We start from the raw sequence: 16,399 nt of genomic DNA on the forward strand, positions 1-16,399 counted from the left end.
GATACATGCATACAGCACCATTGCAAAGTAGCTATCAAGCTATTCTAATAAGCATTAAAAAAACACTTGTATTTGTGAAAACATAAATTCAGTTGACAGTTTTCATAAAATGCATTTACACAAAACTAAAGTGCTTTAAGGTAGTGCTGCTGCCACAAAGTACCAGCCTGATCGAAAACAGCTTAAAAAAAACCAAATCACCCTCTCAGTACTTATGAAACCTATCCATGTTTCAGGGGTAGAGGAAAAAAACCACTAAGATTTCACCCTAAATTGGTCATTAAAAACATAATGTGTATCTCAAAAAGAACAGAGATCTCCATTTCACATTGAAGAAGAAGCTGCCTACCCTATTAAAAAATAAAAAAGTAATTGCACTGTAATATATACTCTTCCTCTTTCCAAATGCTGGGTACCTGACTTCAAAACTGTCACTATAAAAATGAAAGGCAGAGTGAGTTTTAGTACATCAGCATTCTTAACCAGTTACTGTTCACTACTGAAATCCAGAGTACTTAAACTCTTACTGAAGGAGAGTAACTGCAGATGGCAGGCTAAGAAACGCTCATCAAGCATGCAAGGCAACATGAGAACAACAGCGATTCCCATCAGTCACTCTTCTGCCTGAAGGAACCTACTTCTGACAGTAAGCAAAAAACCTTCTCAGCTGGAGAGCCGAGCAGCAGCAAAGAGCTGGCTCTGGTGAAACAGAACCATCAACCAGCAGTCAAGGAAGTGGAAATCTAGAGATCACCACCAGCTCGTTTCTGCTATCTGGATGCTGTAGTGATCGATAAGTAATAGGCACATACCAGCAACAGCCATAAAATAAAGAAATATCCAAGTAAATATTTTAAGAGATTAAAGCACTCTGTGCATGTTGCGACTTTCATTTACTGAGTACTCAAGTTTTTCAAGTGGCAGATTTACAATGCTAAAATCACTAAGCAGGAACACACATTTTTTAGTTTAAATACAGATAATATTTGTTAATATTTTACATTTATACAATTACCTGCAGCAATTTCCTGATTAATGAGTTGGACATGCAAATTGAAGACCTGTTCGTGTACTTTGCTGTGAGACAACTTCAGTTTCTCTCTCCTGCTTACCATGTAGCAGAGATTTCTTACCTATGGAGGAACAAAAGGAGACTTAATACACCATAAAAAAACAAGTCCTGCCATAGTTTAAAAAGTGCATCAACAGCAGAATTAAAACAACATTATGTGCAAAATCCCTTGGAAAAGCTGTTGTGAATATTACCGAACACGAGTAACTATGAATTTAAAAAAATACCCTGGAGTTTTTTATTTGCCAATTTAATGAACGGCTTGAATATATTCTGCAAGACAGCAGAATGTATCTTCATGTATAGGAACAGCGAACAAACACAAAATTCCAGTCAAAAGAAAAACAAGTAATTTCTAAAACTTCCTTATCTGTAAGCCTGCTTCCACTACCATATGATACTGGGACCATTACTACAGGCAATACTTGATTCACCCAGAATTGCCCCGCAAAGTGTTTAATAGAATAATTTTTACCAGCTAAACTATGTGTGTTTCCCCAAAAATCATTGCAACATTCGAAGTAATACTTTTTTTAAAAGCTACTCCAGAAAGCTGGCATATTTGGACCAAAACTTAACACCTAGATGACGTCTAAAATAACACTCCAGCTTCTTGGGCAATTTACACATTTTGGTTCACCCATTTAGCAGTCTCTTTTCCAAGCTCATTGCTTTGACTCATGAAGTTCAACAAGGCCAAGTGCAAGGCTCTGCACCTGGGTCAGGGAAGTCCCCAGTAGCAATACAGGTATGAGGTGCCCTGCAGAGGACTGGGGATACCATGGTGGATAAAGAACGGGATGAGAGCCAGCAATGTACACTTGCCGCCCAGAAAACCAACTGCATCCCAGGCTGCATCAAAAGAAGCCTGGCCAGCAGGGCCAGGGAGGTGATTCTGACCCCCTACTCCACCCTGGTGACACCCCACCTAGAGTACTGTGTCTAGCTCTGGAGTCCTCAGCACAGGAAAGACATGGGACTGTTTGAGCCAGTCAAAAGGAGGGCCACAAAAACTCTTAAGAAGGATGGAACACCTTTCCTATGAAGACAGGCTGAGAGAATTGGGGTTGCTCAGCCTGTAGAAGAGGAGGCTCCAGGGAGACCTTACAGCTGCCTTTCAATACATAAAGGGGGCCTATAAGAAAGATGGAGAGAGACAAGGGCCTGCAGTTATGGGACAAGGGACAACAGTTTTAAATTAAAAGAGGATAGATTTAGCTTGTGCATAAGGAAGACATTTTTTACAATGAGGGTAGTGAGACACTGGAACAGGTTGCCCAGGGAAGTTGAGGATGCCCCATCTGTGGATGTGTTCAAGGCCAGGTTGGATAGGGCTTTGAGCAACTTGGTCTAGTGGGAGGTGTCCCTGCCCATAGCAGAAGGGTTGGAACTAGATGATCTTTAAGGTCCCTTCCAAATGAAACCATATATCTATTCTATAATTCTATCATCCAGTTCCACATAATTCTACTTCCACTATTTGTTTGAGTTAATAGCAATATTGCCACCTAATATAATCAGAATAGGAAAGAGGCACTGCAAGTTCTTGATAAATACTTTAAAGAGCTTTCAGAAAACAGAAACTGTGCAGGGGCTGGTTGAAAGATGTGCCAAATATACTTTCCTCAGCACTCAATTCCATCTGTTCAGAACTGGAACCCTTCTCACCAGAAAGGAAATTCCATTATTCCCAAATCTCTATTCATCCCAATATATAATTAATAGAAAATCATGGCACAAAGTAATTCTTTAAGACAGACATTTCAAAATTTGAATTACCTCCACTCAGATTAAGTACACCAATTTTAATAAAATTTGAAGCAAACCAACTATTTGTAAAAAAAAAAAAAAAAAAAAAAAAAAAAGAGAGAGAGAAAAACCTCAAAATGGTCTCTGGAAAGAAAAAGCACCCCAAAAATCCCAATTCTCCACTCAAAGCACATTGTGGCTTTTTGTATTTCTATTTTTTTAAATAAGGGTCCATATCCAAAGTGGTCCTGGAAAAGGAGATCTGAGATTGATTATGACTAGATTCAAGACAGCAGTTATACTGACAAGCAGAAATCTCAGCTCCAACACTTATCTCCCTGTATTTTCATGTTCTTCTCTCTCCAATACTGTTTTCCCTTTTCTTACAACACTATTTTCTCTCTTATGCTTTTTCTTCCCCTCTCCAATGTTTCCAGATCACATTTAGCATATCTGCTTTATCTTATTACCTTTTTTATATTCACTACCTATCTCTCAGCTTTTGAAAACTGCAAGTGCTTACTAGCCAACAGGCCAACATAACGGGCAGCCCAAATGGTAATACATGTGGCTTCCTTCTCCATCAGCTGCCAGAATAAAAACAGTATAAATCCCTTATCTGAATTTTGCTGAAGGACTCCATCTTTTCAAACTCCCAGCTGGCTGGCAATCTGCTAAGAGTCCAGATAGCTTCTGATAAAAAGACAACTTTCCTTTTTCTCAGTAAAGCCACAAGCAGTGGTAGAGTCACTGGGTTTTCTTCAGACTGGTAACCAACCGTAGCACCTAAGGCAGCTGCATGCAGTGAAAGCTTCTAGGTCAAGAGAGCTACAAGTGATACAGCCTGCCCACTACCTGGGACTAGCTGACACAGCATGCTGATGAGAAGGAGATATTAAGAGTCCTGAAACCAGATGTAAGGGGAAGTGGTACAAGTATAGGGCAACAATCTTCTGTGCCTGTGGAGCCAAAAAGTCACTGTGGAAATTAACCATCTAGGACTTTAACTACTTGTGCCTTCAAACCATGATGGTGAGAACCCCTGCTTTAACATACTTTTAGGATCCCCCAAAAGCTTAACGCACACTCACCAAATAACATTTAATGCTTGACCTATGCAAATTGATTTTTCCAAACCCAGGCTTAGCTAGCATTTACCATTCTATTATAATCATTACAAAAGGCCTTTTTAATTACAAATCAAAAGTCCTTCCACACCAAAACAGAAGGTGGAAGGTAAGAATTTGTTAAGCTTGCCCCATTCCTTTTGCTGTTTGCATTTACTTTTGTTTGACAACAATAGCATTTTTTTTGTTATTGAATCTGTATCACTAGCAACTACTACAGCTCGTTCAAATTAATTCACTGTTTTAATATTTACTCGGTTGAAGTGGAAATCAAATAGTCAATTAGGAAGTATGTCCATTGTGCATATAAAGATGCATCTTAAAAGATATAAAGCAACACCCTCTAAGCAAGTCAGGAAGCACTCCTTTCACATTGAATCTCTCACTGGACTGACTGAGAAGGGACATTTCCTGAAAGTCTCTGCAGCAGGCAATGCAGCATCTCAAAAGACTGGAGTTGAAGGCTTTATTTTTTTCTAATTATGTCCCTGTGCTGCCTCCATTCTCACTCTCATGCACAAAGAACTTGCTCACCTACAAATTGTTTTTCAATTTAACTTTACCAGTTAAATTCTTACCCTCTCTAGGTCCTGCCTCAAATGCATGAACATCCTCATGCGAGTATGAATGCTATCTTCTTTGGGCTGCACCAAACCATTTTCTTCATCCTCCTTAGGAGGAAACAATGGCTTGTTAAAGTTACTTTTACGCTTTAGTTTCCAGTAATTGTAGATGAAGTCTACAGCAAGTTTAGGAAGGCCTAGTTCTGCTGCAACATCCTCCACTTTAACAAGTGAGTAAAACTCTTCTTCCAGCTCTCGGAGTTTCTGGGCTCGCAAACTGGTTTTCTCACTCTCTGTTTGCTTCTGGTCCAACATGCTTTTGGGGTGATCATCAACATCAGGCAGCGAATTCTGTTTGTTCTTGCTGTGCTTTAGACAGTATGACTTGAACTTGACCTCATCCCCATCATCCAGGATAGTCTTCATCTCTAAGCTATGCTCAAAGGCACAGGTGACATGAAAGGCAGTGATGCAGCTTTTCACGGAGCACTACAGACAAAACAAAACATCTCAATCACCACCAGCAGTAACAAACCAGAAAAAAAAGACAGAATGATCTTAATTACATGAAAGTTCATCCCTACAAATCCTATTTCCTAAGCGCTCTTCAAAATATCTGTTGATGTCTTTGAAGTTGGTATCACCCGATTTACTAGTTTCTCATTTGTGAGGTGTTCAATGGAAGAACTTTCTATCCATCTCTGACCCACACAGTAGCAATCCTTACACATCTCAGCCTTATTCAAAAGAAGGCAACTCAGACTAACTTCTGAATCGCTGCACTAGTGAACTAACTTGATAGCAAACGGCTATGAGGAACTAGGCATCTATTCAATGGCCATCTGCATTGTAAACCATCTCTGAACACAGGAAGAACAGTATGTAAAACCTAAATTGCCCTTCTCACACAGACTCGGAAGTCACCACAGGACAAGTACATACCTGAATACAAGCACCAGTTTTCAGTTTGCATAAACTACACACTAGAGCCCATCGACTTGGTGGAATATGAGACACCTTTGTGATTGGCTCCATCCTTTCTGGGCAAGCAATACTAACCTGCAGACAAACAGAAAAACAGCACAGAAAGCAGTTATCAAGGCAATAAAAACAAACTCTCCATTTATACCAAAAGAAGAAATATGCCCACATATTTATCTTACTCTCAGATCTTCTTGTGCTCAAGACTTCTCAGCAAGGAACCCTAACAGTTCCCACATTAAAACAATGTTGTGGAATACCACTAGTTTAACCTGGTGGCTAAAAATTGCAAGCCTTCAAAAGATTTGAGGCATCTACAACATGCCTTGCTATGAACCAGACTGAGACTGCAGTAAGTGATGCTTAAGCTTATTTCCTTTCAACTCTGTTTGGTCTTTTTGTGGATTTTTTGTTTTGTTTGTTTTTGTTGATGTGATGGTTTCTCTTGTTGTTTTTTTCTTTTCTGTGCTCCTTCAATAGGTCTAACTTTAAAAGTTCCACAATATAAACCACTCAGAATGAAACAGGGACACATATTCATACTGACCCGAAAAGTTCCTTCTTTAAGATCCACAGATCTTCTACAACAGCTACTTCTGGCAGCTCACAATTTGAGGCAGTATCAGTCAGCAGCAAGGAAAAGCCTTGCCTCCCAGCTCTGCCTCTCCACTGAGCACTCCCAATGCACGAGGAGATTCTAACACACTTCCCTAACTAGAAATTGTACCAAGTATAACTTGAGAAAGAATACAGGAAACTTGTCCTACTGCAAAGCATGGTCTACTCTCTTGTGGCAGTTTCCACACACTTACTTGGGATTATACATTTGTCTCTGGTAGACCAGATAATGGATACTAATACAAAAAGAAAGGAAAAAGTATCAGAGAAGCACTTTCTCCTGTTCTTTCATACTAACATTCACATATCCATAGTGATAGAAATTTCTCAACTGCCTGTTGTCCATAAGGAAAAAACAAGGATTGTCCTCCATAATTTAAACACCAAAACAGACATCAGTTATGTCTGTAGGCACCCCAGAGCCACTCCTGACAGACAGGATTCAACCAAGGGCAGAATCAAAGAGTTGGCCAGCTCTGAATGATCAACATGCAGAACTGGGCCAGTATGAGAATGGCAGATGGCAGATTTCAGTGAGATAAGTGCTCTGTCCCAAGAATTCCAGGCTTCAAAACCTTGGATTTTGATGTTTACACAGCACTTCTTGAATTCAGCAGTTGTGTGCTTTGGAAGACTACCTGCCTGAAGCAGAAATACAGTACTTATTGTAGCTAGGAAGATCTCCACCTTCCTATAACAATTCACTTGAACAGAGCAGACCTTTATTTTCAGTGGTGGGATAGGGGCCTCTTCTCAAAAGGGTCAGATCTAAGAATTAAAATAAAGAAGCTTCATAGATCATGCTTTGTGGAACTGTGAGGATGGAATAAAGCTGTTTCCTTAAGAAATCAGCTAGCTGAGATTTGAAAAGCTTTTTTTCTTTTTCCTAGAAAATTTTAGAGCATTATGCTACAATACCTTTCACACGTTACCTCCATAATCTTCTCCTAATGAAATCCAGGTTATATGAATTAATGTATGACAATGAAACTTGTTGATCAGAGCCAGCAGACTAAACTGAATTTCCTAGATTCCATTTTGGGGTACATCAACAATCACTGGATGCATGCATTCATTTTAAAACCTGCATAATCCCTGAGAAGGAAAGGTTTTGCTTCAGCAAACCTCCTCTATGAGGTGGACTTAAACAAATATAGTGGTACTAAGTTGATGGAGTCTGGGAATCATAGTTGCTGTACTCAAACTGAGTATTTTTGCTGTTCTCTCCCTATAATTGCATTGCCCTAAGGATCATTTATAGTAGGTGGAAAAGACAGCTTTGCAAGAAATTACTTGGTTCATCATTTCCACATTTGAAAAAGCTGATCAGCAGTTCATGAATTAATGTCTAAAAGTGACTGAAATATGATTTGTATTTGTTATAGTACTTCACCCTCTGATTCCCCAATTGCAAGCTGCATCTTCTGGAATATACTGAGGTCAACGAGCTGCATGGCCTTTCCAGAAGCCTTCATTAGAAAGACAGATGCTTCAGAGACAGTCCAGGCAGAAATATGTGATGCTCTCATCAAGCAGAGATGACAAACAATTTATCTCTTGCAGTATTCCTATAAATTGGTGGGAAAATGACAAAGCTGTCCCTGAAGATCTTGAACAGTCTCACAAAACCATGTCCAGTACTCTTAAATATCATGAAATATACCTTTTTGCTTCCAAAATAAAATAATCTTTTATCAACCTAACTTGACCTTCCTCAAAACAGAGGTTACAAGTCACACAGGTATTTCTGCAACAATACTGTAAAAAGACTGACTGCAATTCTCATCCTAGTTACCACTACACTGAGAGGGAAGACTTCCTTTGGGAATTGAAGGAATTATATCAGCTTGTCAAGTTGTCTGTGTTACTTCCAAAGAGAAACCAGACTCTTCAGTGAATTCTGCTGGGGACTGAGTAATACCAGTTTTCCACCAAGCTTCACACTAAGAGCTGTGAATTGACAGAAACCTTCTCCCTGTCTCTCTCTGCCCCTTTTAATGCTCTCCTTGCTCCCCTCCCCAGAGGGGACTCATAAGGTCAGGAAACAGTTATGATGGAAATAGTGTCCATTCAGCTAGAAACTATGCCTGTTTATATTACCCCACTTCGTCAAAGCACAAAGAGGCGCTTACAGTGTCAGGTGCTGTTTATTTATACCAGTCTCATGCTGTCCTGCATGTTTCTAATATTCAAAGAGAGGAATCAATGCAAAGTCTGTTTGAACTTCACTGTTCACAAGGGATCCACGGAGTGGAGAGGCCAATCTTTTAATTTCCCAAAACCTCCCATCCCAAAGCAGAAATTATCCAACTGCTGTAACATGTAGCTGTTTTCTCTGTTATTTCTTCACATTGTAGGTTACATTTTGAGTGGGGGAGAGTGAGGAAAATGGGCTGTAGAAAACTCTTCTCTGACTTATGCATGTGAACTGCCATCTTGATTGTCACCCTGCTGTCCTCTGCTCCACTGCTAACCTGCTAGCTGCACAATTATCTGCATTGGTGGCTGAGAAGGGCAGCCCAGCAGCTGGAGCACTGTCACTCACAACAAGCAGCTAAGGACAGTCAATTTGATACCCTTCCAGTTGTAGCAAGCTAACACCACACTGAGGGGGGATGTAACTGTAATGGGTTATCTAAGGCAGAGAAGGAGCTTGAATTTCAAAACACAGCATAAGTTCTAGTCTCAGTGTTGCTTTTTTTCTTTTTATATATATATTTAAAGAATGCCTTTTAAGAGAACATGAAAGAAACTACACATTTACACTAAAAGACAATAAAGGCAGAAGAATAAAAGGACAGAGACCAACGATAAGTCCACTTTGGAGAGTAAAAACCCTTCAATGTCCCCATCAGTCAAGTGAGGGTTAAGAAAGCCCTTTCACATGGGCAGCTAACAGCTAAGGGAGGAAAGAATAAACATTTCAAATCAGTGCTGAACGAGTTAATGAATACACCTGACACAACAATGCTAGCCTATACTTGGTGACTCATGGATTTCCTCTTTGAACCTTTTACCACAAGGCACAGACACGCATGTTTATGGCCCATTCCTCTCTACATTCTGCCTGGCTCCATTTTATTAGGGCCACAAGAGGAAATGACAGCACCTGTTTCTTTCTAGGGAGTTTCAATGTGCTACTATATCGGGGAGAAGAAAAATAGGTATATGGGAATACACATTCTCCCCTAAAGTATCTACACTCGGGTCTTGACATTCTGGGCCTTATTTGTCCCCTGCAGCACCTAAGGCCACAGTGACTCTTCAGATGGGAACTGACCCACCATTTTAATAGAGATTCCCAAAGGTTTTTCTGGCGTGTTAGTGACTGAATTGTTTCAAATGTAAAAGCACAGGAGATCCAAGAGAGAAAATGGATCCAAGAAGCTTGTCATACCCTAACTGGCAGGTGTCACCTCCTCACTATGGCTGACACACTTGGCATTGGTGTGGAGGGAAGAAGGTTTCCAACACCTGGAGTGACAGACTGGGCCACTGGGAGCAGCCAGATTCAAGCTCTCCTATCTGGGTGCTCCTCTGTTTCTCTCCCTCAGCCACAGGAAGGTGGGAAAGCAGAATGTCCTCCCTGCCCTGCTGTCACCTACTTCCCAAACCTGCTGGTTCCTCTTCTGTTGGCAAGAACACCAAGGCAACCACATGCATAAAGGACCTTTTTGGAAAACCAGTGTGCTCAGAGTCAGTAGAGCTTCCAGCCAAGACACTTTGTAAGCATAGGAGAAGTCAGGAGATTCTTTTTTTAATATATTTTTTTTAATTTTGAAATAAATATTTAGGTTTTTTCTCAACTCCCCTTGCCTTGAAGGTGGAAGAGATGTCAGGAACTACAATTAGGCCTGAAAGGAAAAGCTTAACTGTAAAGATAGCCTCTTTGAAAAGGAGATATATGCCTGGGACAGAGCTAGGAGTTACACATTGCATATGCTTGCTATGTGAAAAAAATACCCAGAATCTTAACATTTTCCTCCAAGTTTTTTGAACATGAGGCCTGGCTGCACTTGGGAGCAAGAAGGTTCAGAAAATAAGGCACCCATCCCCCTGATGCCAGGGTGCCAAAAGATCTGCCTGCTGCCTTGCATTAAACCTGTAATGGATCTGTGGATCTTACAGAAAGGAAAGAGCAATACTCCAAATAGAAAATTAAACATAAACTCCACCTATACAAAAGTGAATATTCTGATTTACAGAATTATACTGTGATGATAAATTAGATCCAAAATTGAGGAAGAAGTGTAAAGCTTCATTATTAAACTCTCCATAGATGGATATATAAAAAAATGGATATATAAAAAAAGCCTTTATTTTTAAGACATAACATAGAAGACAGAAAGTTTCATCTTCCCACTGTTCAGAAAAAACAGAACTGCAAATACAAGAATCCATCCTATACAAATAACACAACAGAGTGTAGTTAAAGAAAACACAGAAAATAAGGAGAGCAGATGTATTCATGCAAATCATACACTTAATTAAGCACACAAATTCATCAGAAAGTAAGACCAACAATAAAGCTGCAGTTTTACAGTGAACACTAGCTTACATCGTAACCCTTTCTAGCAGGTCACTCAGATACTATACCAACACCAGGTCACTGCTGAGTAAATGGAGGGCACAAAGTGATTAATTAATGGAACACAAGCTGGACTCTCTCCCAGTCCACACAAACTGTGCAGACTCATCAGAATAAAGCCAGGTATGAAGCCAGCCAGATACCTTAAATCATGAGAACATAAAAAGGCAAAGAAAGGAAGAAGAAAAAGTAGAACAGAGAGGATTCTATGATGGTACAAGAGAAGGAGGCAGAAATCAGGTTTTACCTCTGGAATCCAGAGAGCACAGCTCACATGTGCCCACTTGGTCCCTGTCCTAGTAGCTTTCATGGCACCTCCTCTTTTGGGACACAGGAGGCACTGAGGATGTATTCCCAGAACGCAGGTACGACACAGCCAGCTCCCTTCAGGTACTTTTAAGATTCCATAGCACGCCTTGGAGGAAAACAAGAATTGAGATCATTGTGCTGATATGGTTTCACAGACAAGCATTACTACTATTCACACAGAGCAAGGCTTTCAAACAGTAAAGGAACAGTTTGGCCCTCACTTATTCATTCTCCAACTTCTGTACCTTAATACAAGTCAAGTAATCAAAGACATAAACAGCCTCTAAACCACAGTGTTTTTATGCTGGCTTCCTTTTAAAATGTGTGCTAATATTATTTGTTTGTAGTGTAAGACACATCAATTGTGACTGTACAACACCACTGGTGTTAAGAACCATTGTACTTACTTTTAGTGATTTTCAAATTTCTGGAGAAAAAAAATATTGACATTTCTTTAAATTAGTTTCTGTGTTTAATCATTATTAAAATCACAATTTCCTAGCACTAATAACTTTACACTCTAAGATAATTGTATTTAGATGTGAAGGGAGATGAGCTGTTTGACTGAAGATCGTTTCCTGCAACAATAAGCTACCTTTGTAATTGTAAATATTGTGAACTGTAACCTTTACAGTTCTGTAAATAGTTTGTTACTTTAAATATTTATGATACTGAAAAAAAAACAAAACCAAAATTATGAGATACTGGGTTTTACAGCTATTTCCTGAATATTGCATTTAACTCCTCAGAAAATTTGAACTTAAGTTTTGTTGGGTTTGAGAATTAAAAACAAAAAGGAAAATGAAAAAAAATAAATAAATCAGTCTGCTTTCTGATTCAAATTCCTAGCAGTTCTTAATGACTAACTACGTGTGTATCCAGATATATACCCTGCTGCACACACATACAGACATATTACAGCTTAGTGTATACAAAATCACTGGCTTATCACCAAGGTCTAACTCCATGCAACTGCTCCAAATAAAAGCTGTATCAAAAGTGTGGCCTTCACCATTCCTAAAATCACCTCTGGTAACAGTAACATTGAAAGCCTCAACAGAACAGGATAATTAACTGTAATCAGTCTTTCAGATTCAAGTCCAGACAAAATTCTCACATTTGCTTCCCCCACCTTCTGATTATAGGATCTCAGTATTTAATATGAAGTGCAATCATAAAACATTGCACATTTATGTCAGGCCTGTAGAAAGGGGGACTTTTCCAAATTAAATCCTGCATTATGGAAGAGACTTTGCCAAGACTGACAAACCTAAATGCTGTTTCGATGTGACAATTGTTGCAAAACCCAACAGGGGGAGCTGTAATCTAAAATTTTACAAGTGATTTTTTTTTCCTCTTATGTGGCACATTCTCACCAGCATTCTTTCTATTACTAAAGCAGAAGTGGCATTACACGTAAGATCACATTTAGGAGGTTGGAAATGGACTAAAATATTTTTCTAATTTAATCCAACTAATGACTGGAGGAGGACTAGACTACTAAACCAATAATTTCACAACATGTTTGAGCCGGGGCAGGAGGGAACTGTGAAGGATGAAATCTCTCACACACCCCATTCCCCCCGCATCCCCAAACTGTGTGAAGACAAACAGACCTGAGGTTACTTGATGAAGTGGGGCCAAACCAGATTTTAAAAAATCAAATTATTTATTGCTATTGTTAGGATTAGCTCCAGCCCAGACACACTCCTCAGTTTGTTTCAGGCAGATTTGCCAGAGGGAAGCATCAGAAGCAAGGAGACAGCAGGCCAACAGCTCAAGCTCAGCTGCCAGCAGGCAATCACAAGCCTCCAACTGCAAGTTCATCATTAGTTTTGCACAAGCACGAGAAGGGACTGAAGCAGGTGGCCCAGCTGCTGGTAGTATTCCTGTCACTGACCATGTTACGGGCAGATAGGCTCACGTGGCTGCTTCACACAGTGAATCAGATCAGTAAAGCAGTCAGGCTGGAAGCCAGCCCACTGCAAGCAGGGAGATGACAGGTCCTTCTTCAGCCAGATACGTTTTCCGAGTACTACTTGCAGTCAGTGCAAAAATACATTTAATAAAAACCTTCTTAAGTCTCTATTCAATTTATAGGAAAACCCCCTTCCAGGACAGGACACACAGAAACCACAGGATTTATATCCCTTTGCTGATTATAGGAATACCTCTGCCTGACTACACTGAGTTCAGCCAGTGCTATGTCTTGGCTACATAAGAAATGTTATAAACGTGAGCAACATTCAGACTGAGAGCACAGTTACTGCAGGTGCTTATGGTTTCTGAAAAAGACCAGTCTGTTGAAGTGCCTACATGTGGTTTCAGATAGCTAAATTTGGACAGCCCATGTCCGGTTGACTAACTAGTCAGATCAGGAGGAAAAACCCCAGCTCTGAAACAAACGGTCTTTAGACCTTCACACAGAGGCAAGCCAGCATATCTTGTCCTGTTTATGTTCAAAAGCAGGTTTATTAATAGGGGGAAAATGGTTTATAGTCCTAGAGGAAGTACTTGAAAGACCCAAGAACACACTCTGTCTTTTTATTAGAGTGCAGGTGTCCACATATGTGCCATGCTAGTCCATTTCATCTGTTGTAACTGCTAGGGTACAAAAATTCAACTTGGTTGCACCACCCTTCGTACCTATAAAATCACAAAGCCCTCCAATTAACGTTTTAATACCAGATAAAATTCCACACTTGCCAAGGCAAACTAAGACCACAAGACACTGTCACCATTTTTTGTAGGCACTAACCTGATGGACACAGATGTTACACTTGTCACAAAACACCATGTCATTCCCATCTTCACTGTCAGGGGATCGGCACACATCACAGATGACATCTTCATCATACTCAATACCCAATCCTTCTTCAGTCTCAATAGCATGGTTCATGTTCTCATGACAGTGCCGTTCTAGCACTTCAATTGTCTTTTCCATTGTGTTTTCATCCAGGGCCCCACATCCTGTAGCAAAGAAAACGGATGGGGACTTAAGAGGACAGTCAGGTGCTCCTGACTTTAGTCTGAGATGCAGGGAGAAGGGTAACTTATAGCAACTAAAGCAGTAGACACAGCAGAATCTCTCTCATCACCCATAATAAAAATAAAAAGTAAAACAAAAATAAAAAACCCTGTTTCACTCACTGAGTAATTGTAGCATTATCTTATAAATACAAGCAGAGCTACTATGGAAATAAAAGTTTAAGTTACACATAAAATACAAGACTGCACCTTGAAGAAAAAACTACAGCATAAAAGGCAGACAACCATTTCTGTAACTGCTAGCTGCTCCCATAAAGCCCTCCTTCCACCTACATCACTTTAAAAAACACTAATGACATCCAAAATTACACACAATGTTCTTCTGAAGACTAACTCTCTAGGAAATAAAACTTACTAGGAACACTTTAGATCTTGCAAAAATACAGAAGTTGCCACCATCTAGTACACTAATAAGAGTGACAAGCATGATGGATGTGAAAAGTGCTTTTATGGTTTTACTGGGTTTTAAAAAATAAAATAGCAGATAAACATACCGCTGGCAATCCATATTATCTGTTCACTTGCTATATACACTTATTACTAACCAATGCTATACATAGGACACTATTTACTCAGACCTTCAAAGTTTGGGATATTCATGTAACAAATAATATCAGAGGATAACATTTTAACTGCTGAACTGTGCACAAGTACTGTGTTCTCACTGCTTGAATTAAAGGAACTACAAAATCATTCGGGTGGGAAGGCACCTTCAGAGGGTTCCAGCCTAATCCCTGGCTCCACGCAGAGTCAACAGTGAATCCACACAATGTTGTTGCTCAAGAGATATGTCTAGTCCGTGGATGGAGAGAGATCTGGCCCTCAGAAAAGCTTTCATTTTGCCAGCAGCACTCCTGTATGCCTGGGAAGCTTGTCCTTGCTTCTACCTCTTACTTACATGCTTTGGAACTGGAGCTCAGGCATTAGTTTCCTCACTAATCCAGTGTCCTAACACATCTACCTGTTTTCCTGAATGTCTGGATGGATCTTTCTTGTGCCTAGACAAGACTGTCTATTTAAAGTCCTGCCAGTTCTCTTCAGCAGTTCCACTCCTCTGAGTTGCCTCCCAGATCCCAACTACCAGTTACCTGAATAAACAGAAACCTGCTCTCCTGAAGCCCAGGACCAGAACACTACTTCCTTTCCTCACTTCCCTCAGGATCTCAGTCACCACTTTTTCATAGCTATTACAGCCAGAGCTGCCATGGATTATCACATCCCTACAGGTTCTTACTTGTTAGAAAACAGCAAATCCAGGAGAAGCCAAGTATCTCCCTCCTTTGCCCACCTGTCCTTCCCTAAAGGATCTGCAGTCATCCATGGAAGAATGCTAGCTACACAAGCTATTCCATCACAACTCAGTTATTCCAGTGATAATTCCAAGGTTATTTTCCATAGCTCACTCCCCCTCATAGCCCTCTATACCCACAACTTGAATGGAAAAAAAGAAAGTTTACTTAGCTGATTTTAAATGGGCTAGCATGTGTGAAACTTAATTACTCTGTTAAGAACCCAGCATGCAAGCTCCTCAGAACTCTGAATTTGTAGCAATAATATGTTCAAGTTTAAGAAATGGAAACATCTGCTTTTCTTACGCAAAACTCTTAAATTTTGAAGTCCTAAAATTAATTCCACCTGGAGTAGGCTTTTTGTCTCCTGCCTCAGCCTGCAGAAGTTGCATGTGATTTTGGATGTGAATTAATTTTTAGGCACTACAGGTAAAATACAAAACATTATCAGATTGAGCAGGTCGTTATTTTAAGCATTTTTACTTCCTGTTTCTTAGCATTACCGCTCAGTTCTCACTCAGCCTTCTTTAAGAGATCTCACACAGCAGGCTACAACTCAACAGAACAAATTAATTGCTGCTTTTAAAATTAGAACGTGTTGTGAAATTACCCATTTCTGTAAGCTCTTCATTTAGCTCCTGAAGCCAAAAGATGTCCATGTCATCCAGGTCATAGCGACACACAGATTCTGCCAGTTCCAAAATGTTGATGTAACCTGGTTCTGTGGGCTCCTGGCTGGAACAGTGGATGTATTTCCTGGGTCGTGTATACAGCACTTCTTTCACCTTTTCTGCTACAACCCTAAAGTGAAAGTAAAAAATAAAACCACAAGAAATTGAGAGTTACAGCTTTTTAAGACCCATCCTTTAAAGACATGAAGTGAAAAGAAACCTAGTGTTCCACAGATTTTTAGCTAGCCAGTAAGCGTAGCCAGGCTGAGGAGATGGAACTGTAAATGTTATTTCTTCACACAACATGTGCTAAGGTTTACTACATATACAGAATCTTTTTTAAAAATTTAAGTCTGTGCATATGATTTTCAATTTAACAAATGC

At 39.9% G+C, this 16,399-nt stretch overlaps 1 protein-coding gene across 1 annotated transcript in view; it reads right to left on the reverse strand.

Annotated features, from left to right (window-relative positions):
* JADE3 (jade family PHD finger 3) overlaps positions 1–16,399 on the reverse strand; it is a 31,363-nt gene that overhangs the window by 1,364 nt on the left and 13,600 nt on the right. The window contains exons 4-9 of the mRNA XM_010001181.1: positions 15,955–16,145; positions 13,766–13,977; positions 10,946–11,113; positions 5,454–5,570; positions 4,527–5,000; positions 1,016–1,133 (exon numbers count right to left, since the gene is read on the reverse strand). Of these exons, the coding sequence (XP_009999483.1) occupies positions 1,016–1,133; positions 4,527–5,000; positions 5,454–5,570; positions 10,946–11,113; positions 13,766–13,977; positions 15,955–16,145 (1,280 nt within the window). The remainder of the gene's footprint in view (positions 1–1,015; positions 1,134–4,526; positions 5,001–5,453; positions 5,571–10,945; positions 11,114–13,765; positions 13,978–15,954; positions 16,146–16,399) is intronic.

Source organism: Chaetura pelagica, unplaced genomic scaffold (genome assembly GCF_000747805.2).
Source record: "Chaetura pelagica isolate M959 unplaced genomic scaffold, ChaPel_1.0 scaffold266, whole genome shotgun sequence".
NCBI lineage: Eukaryota > Metazoa > Chordata > Aves > Apodiformes > Apodidae > Chaetura > Chaetura pelagica.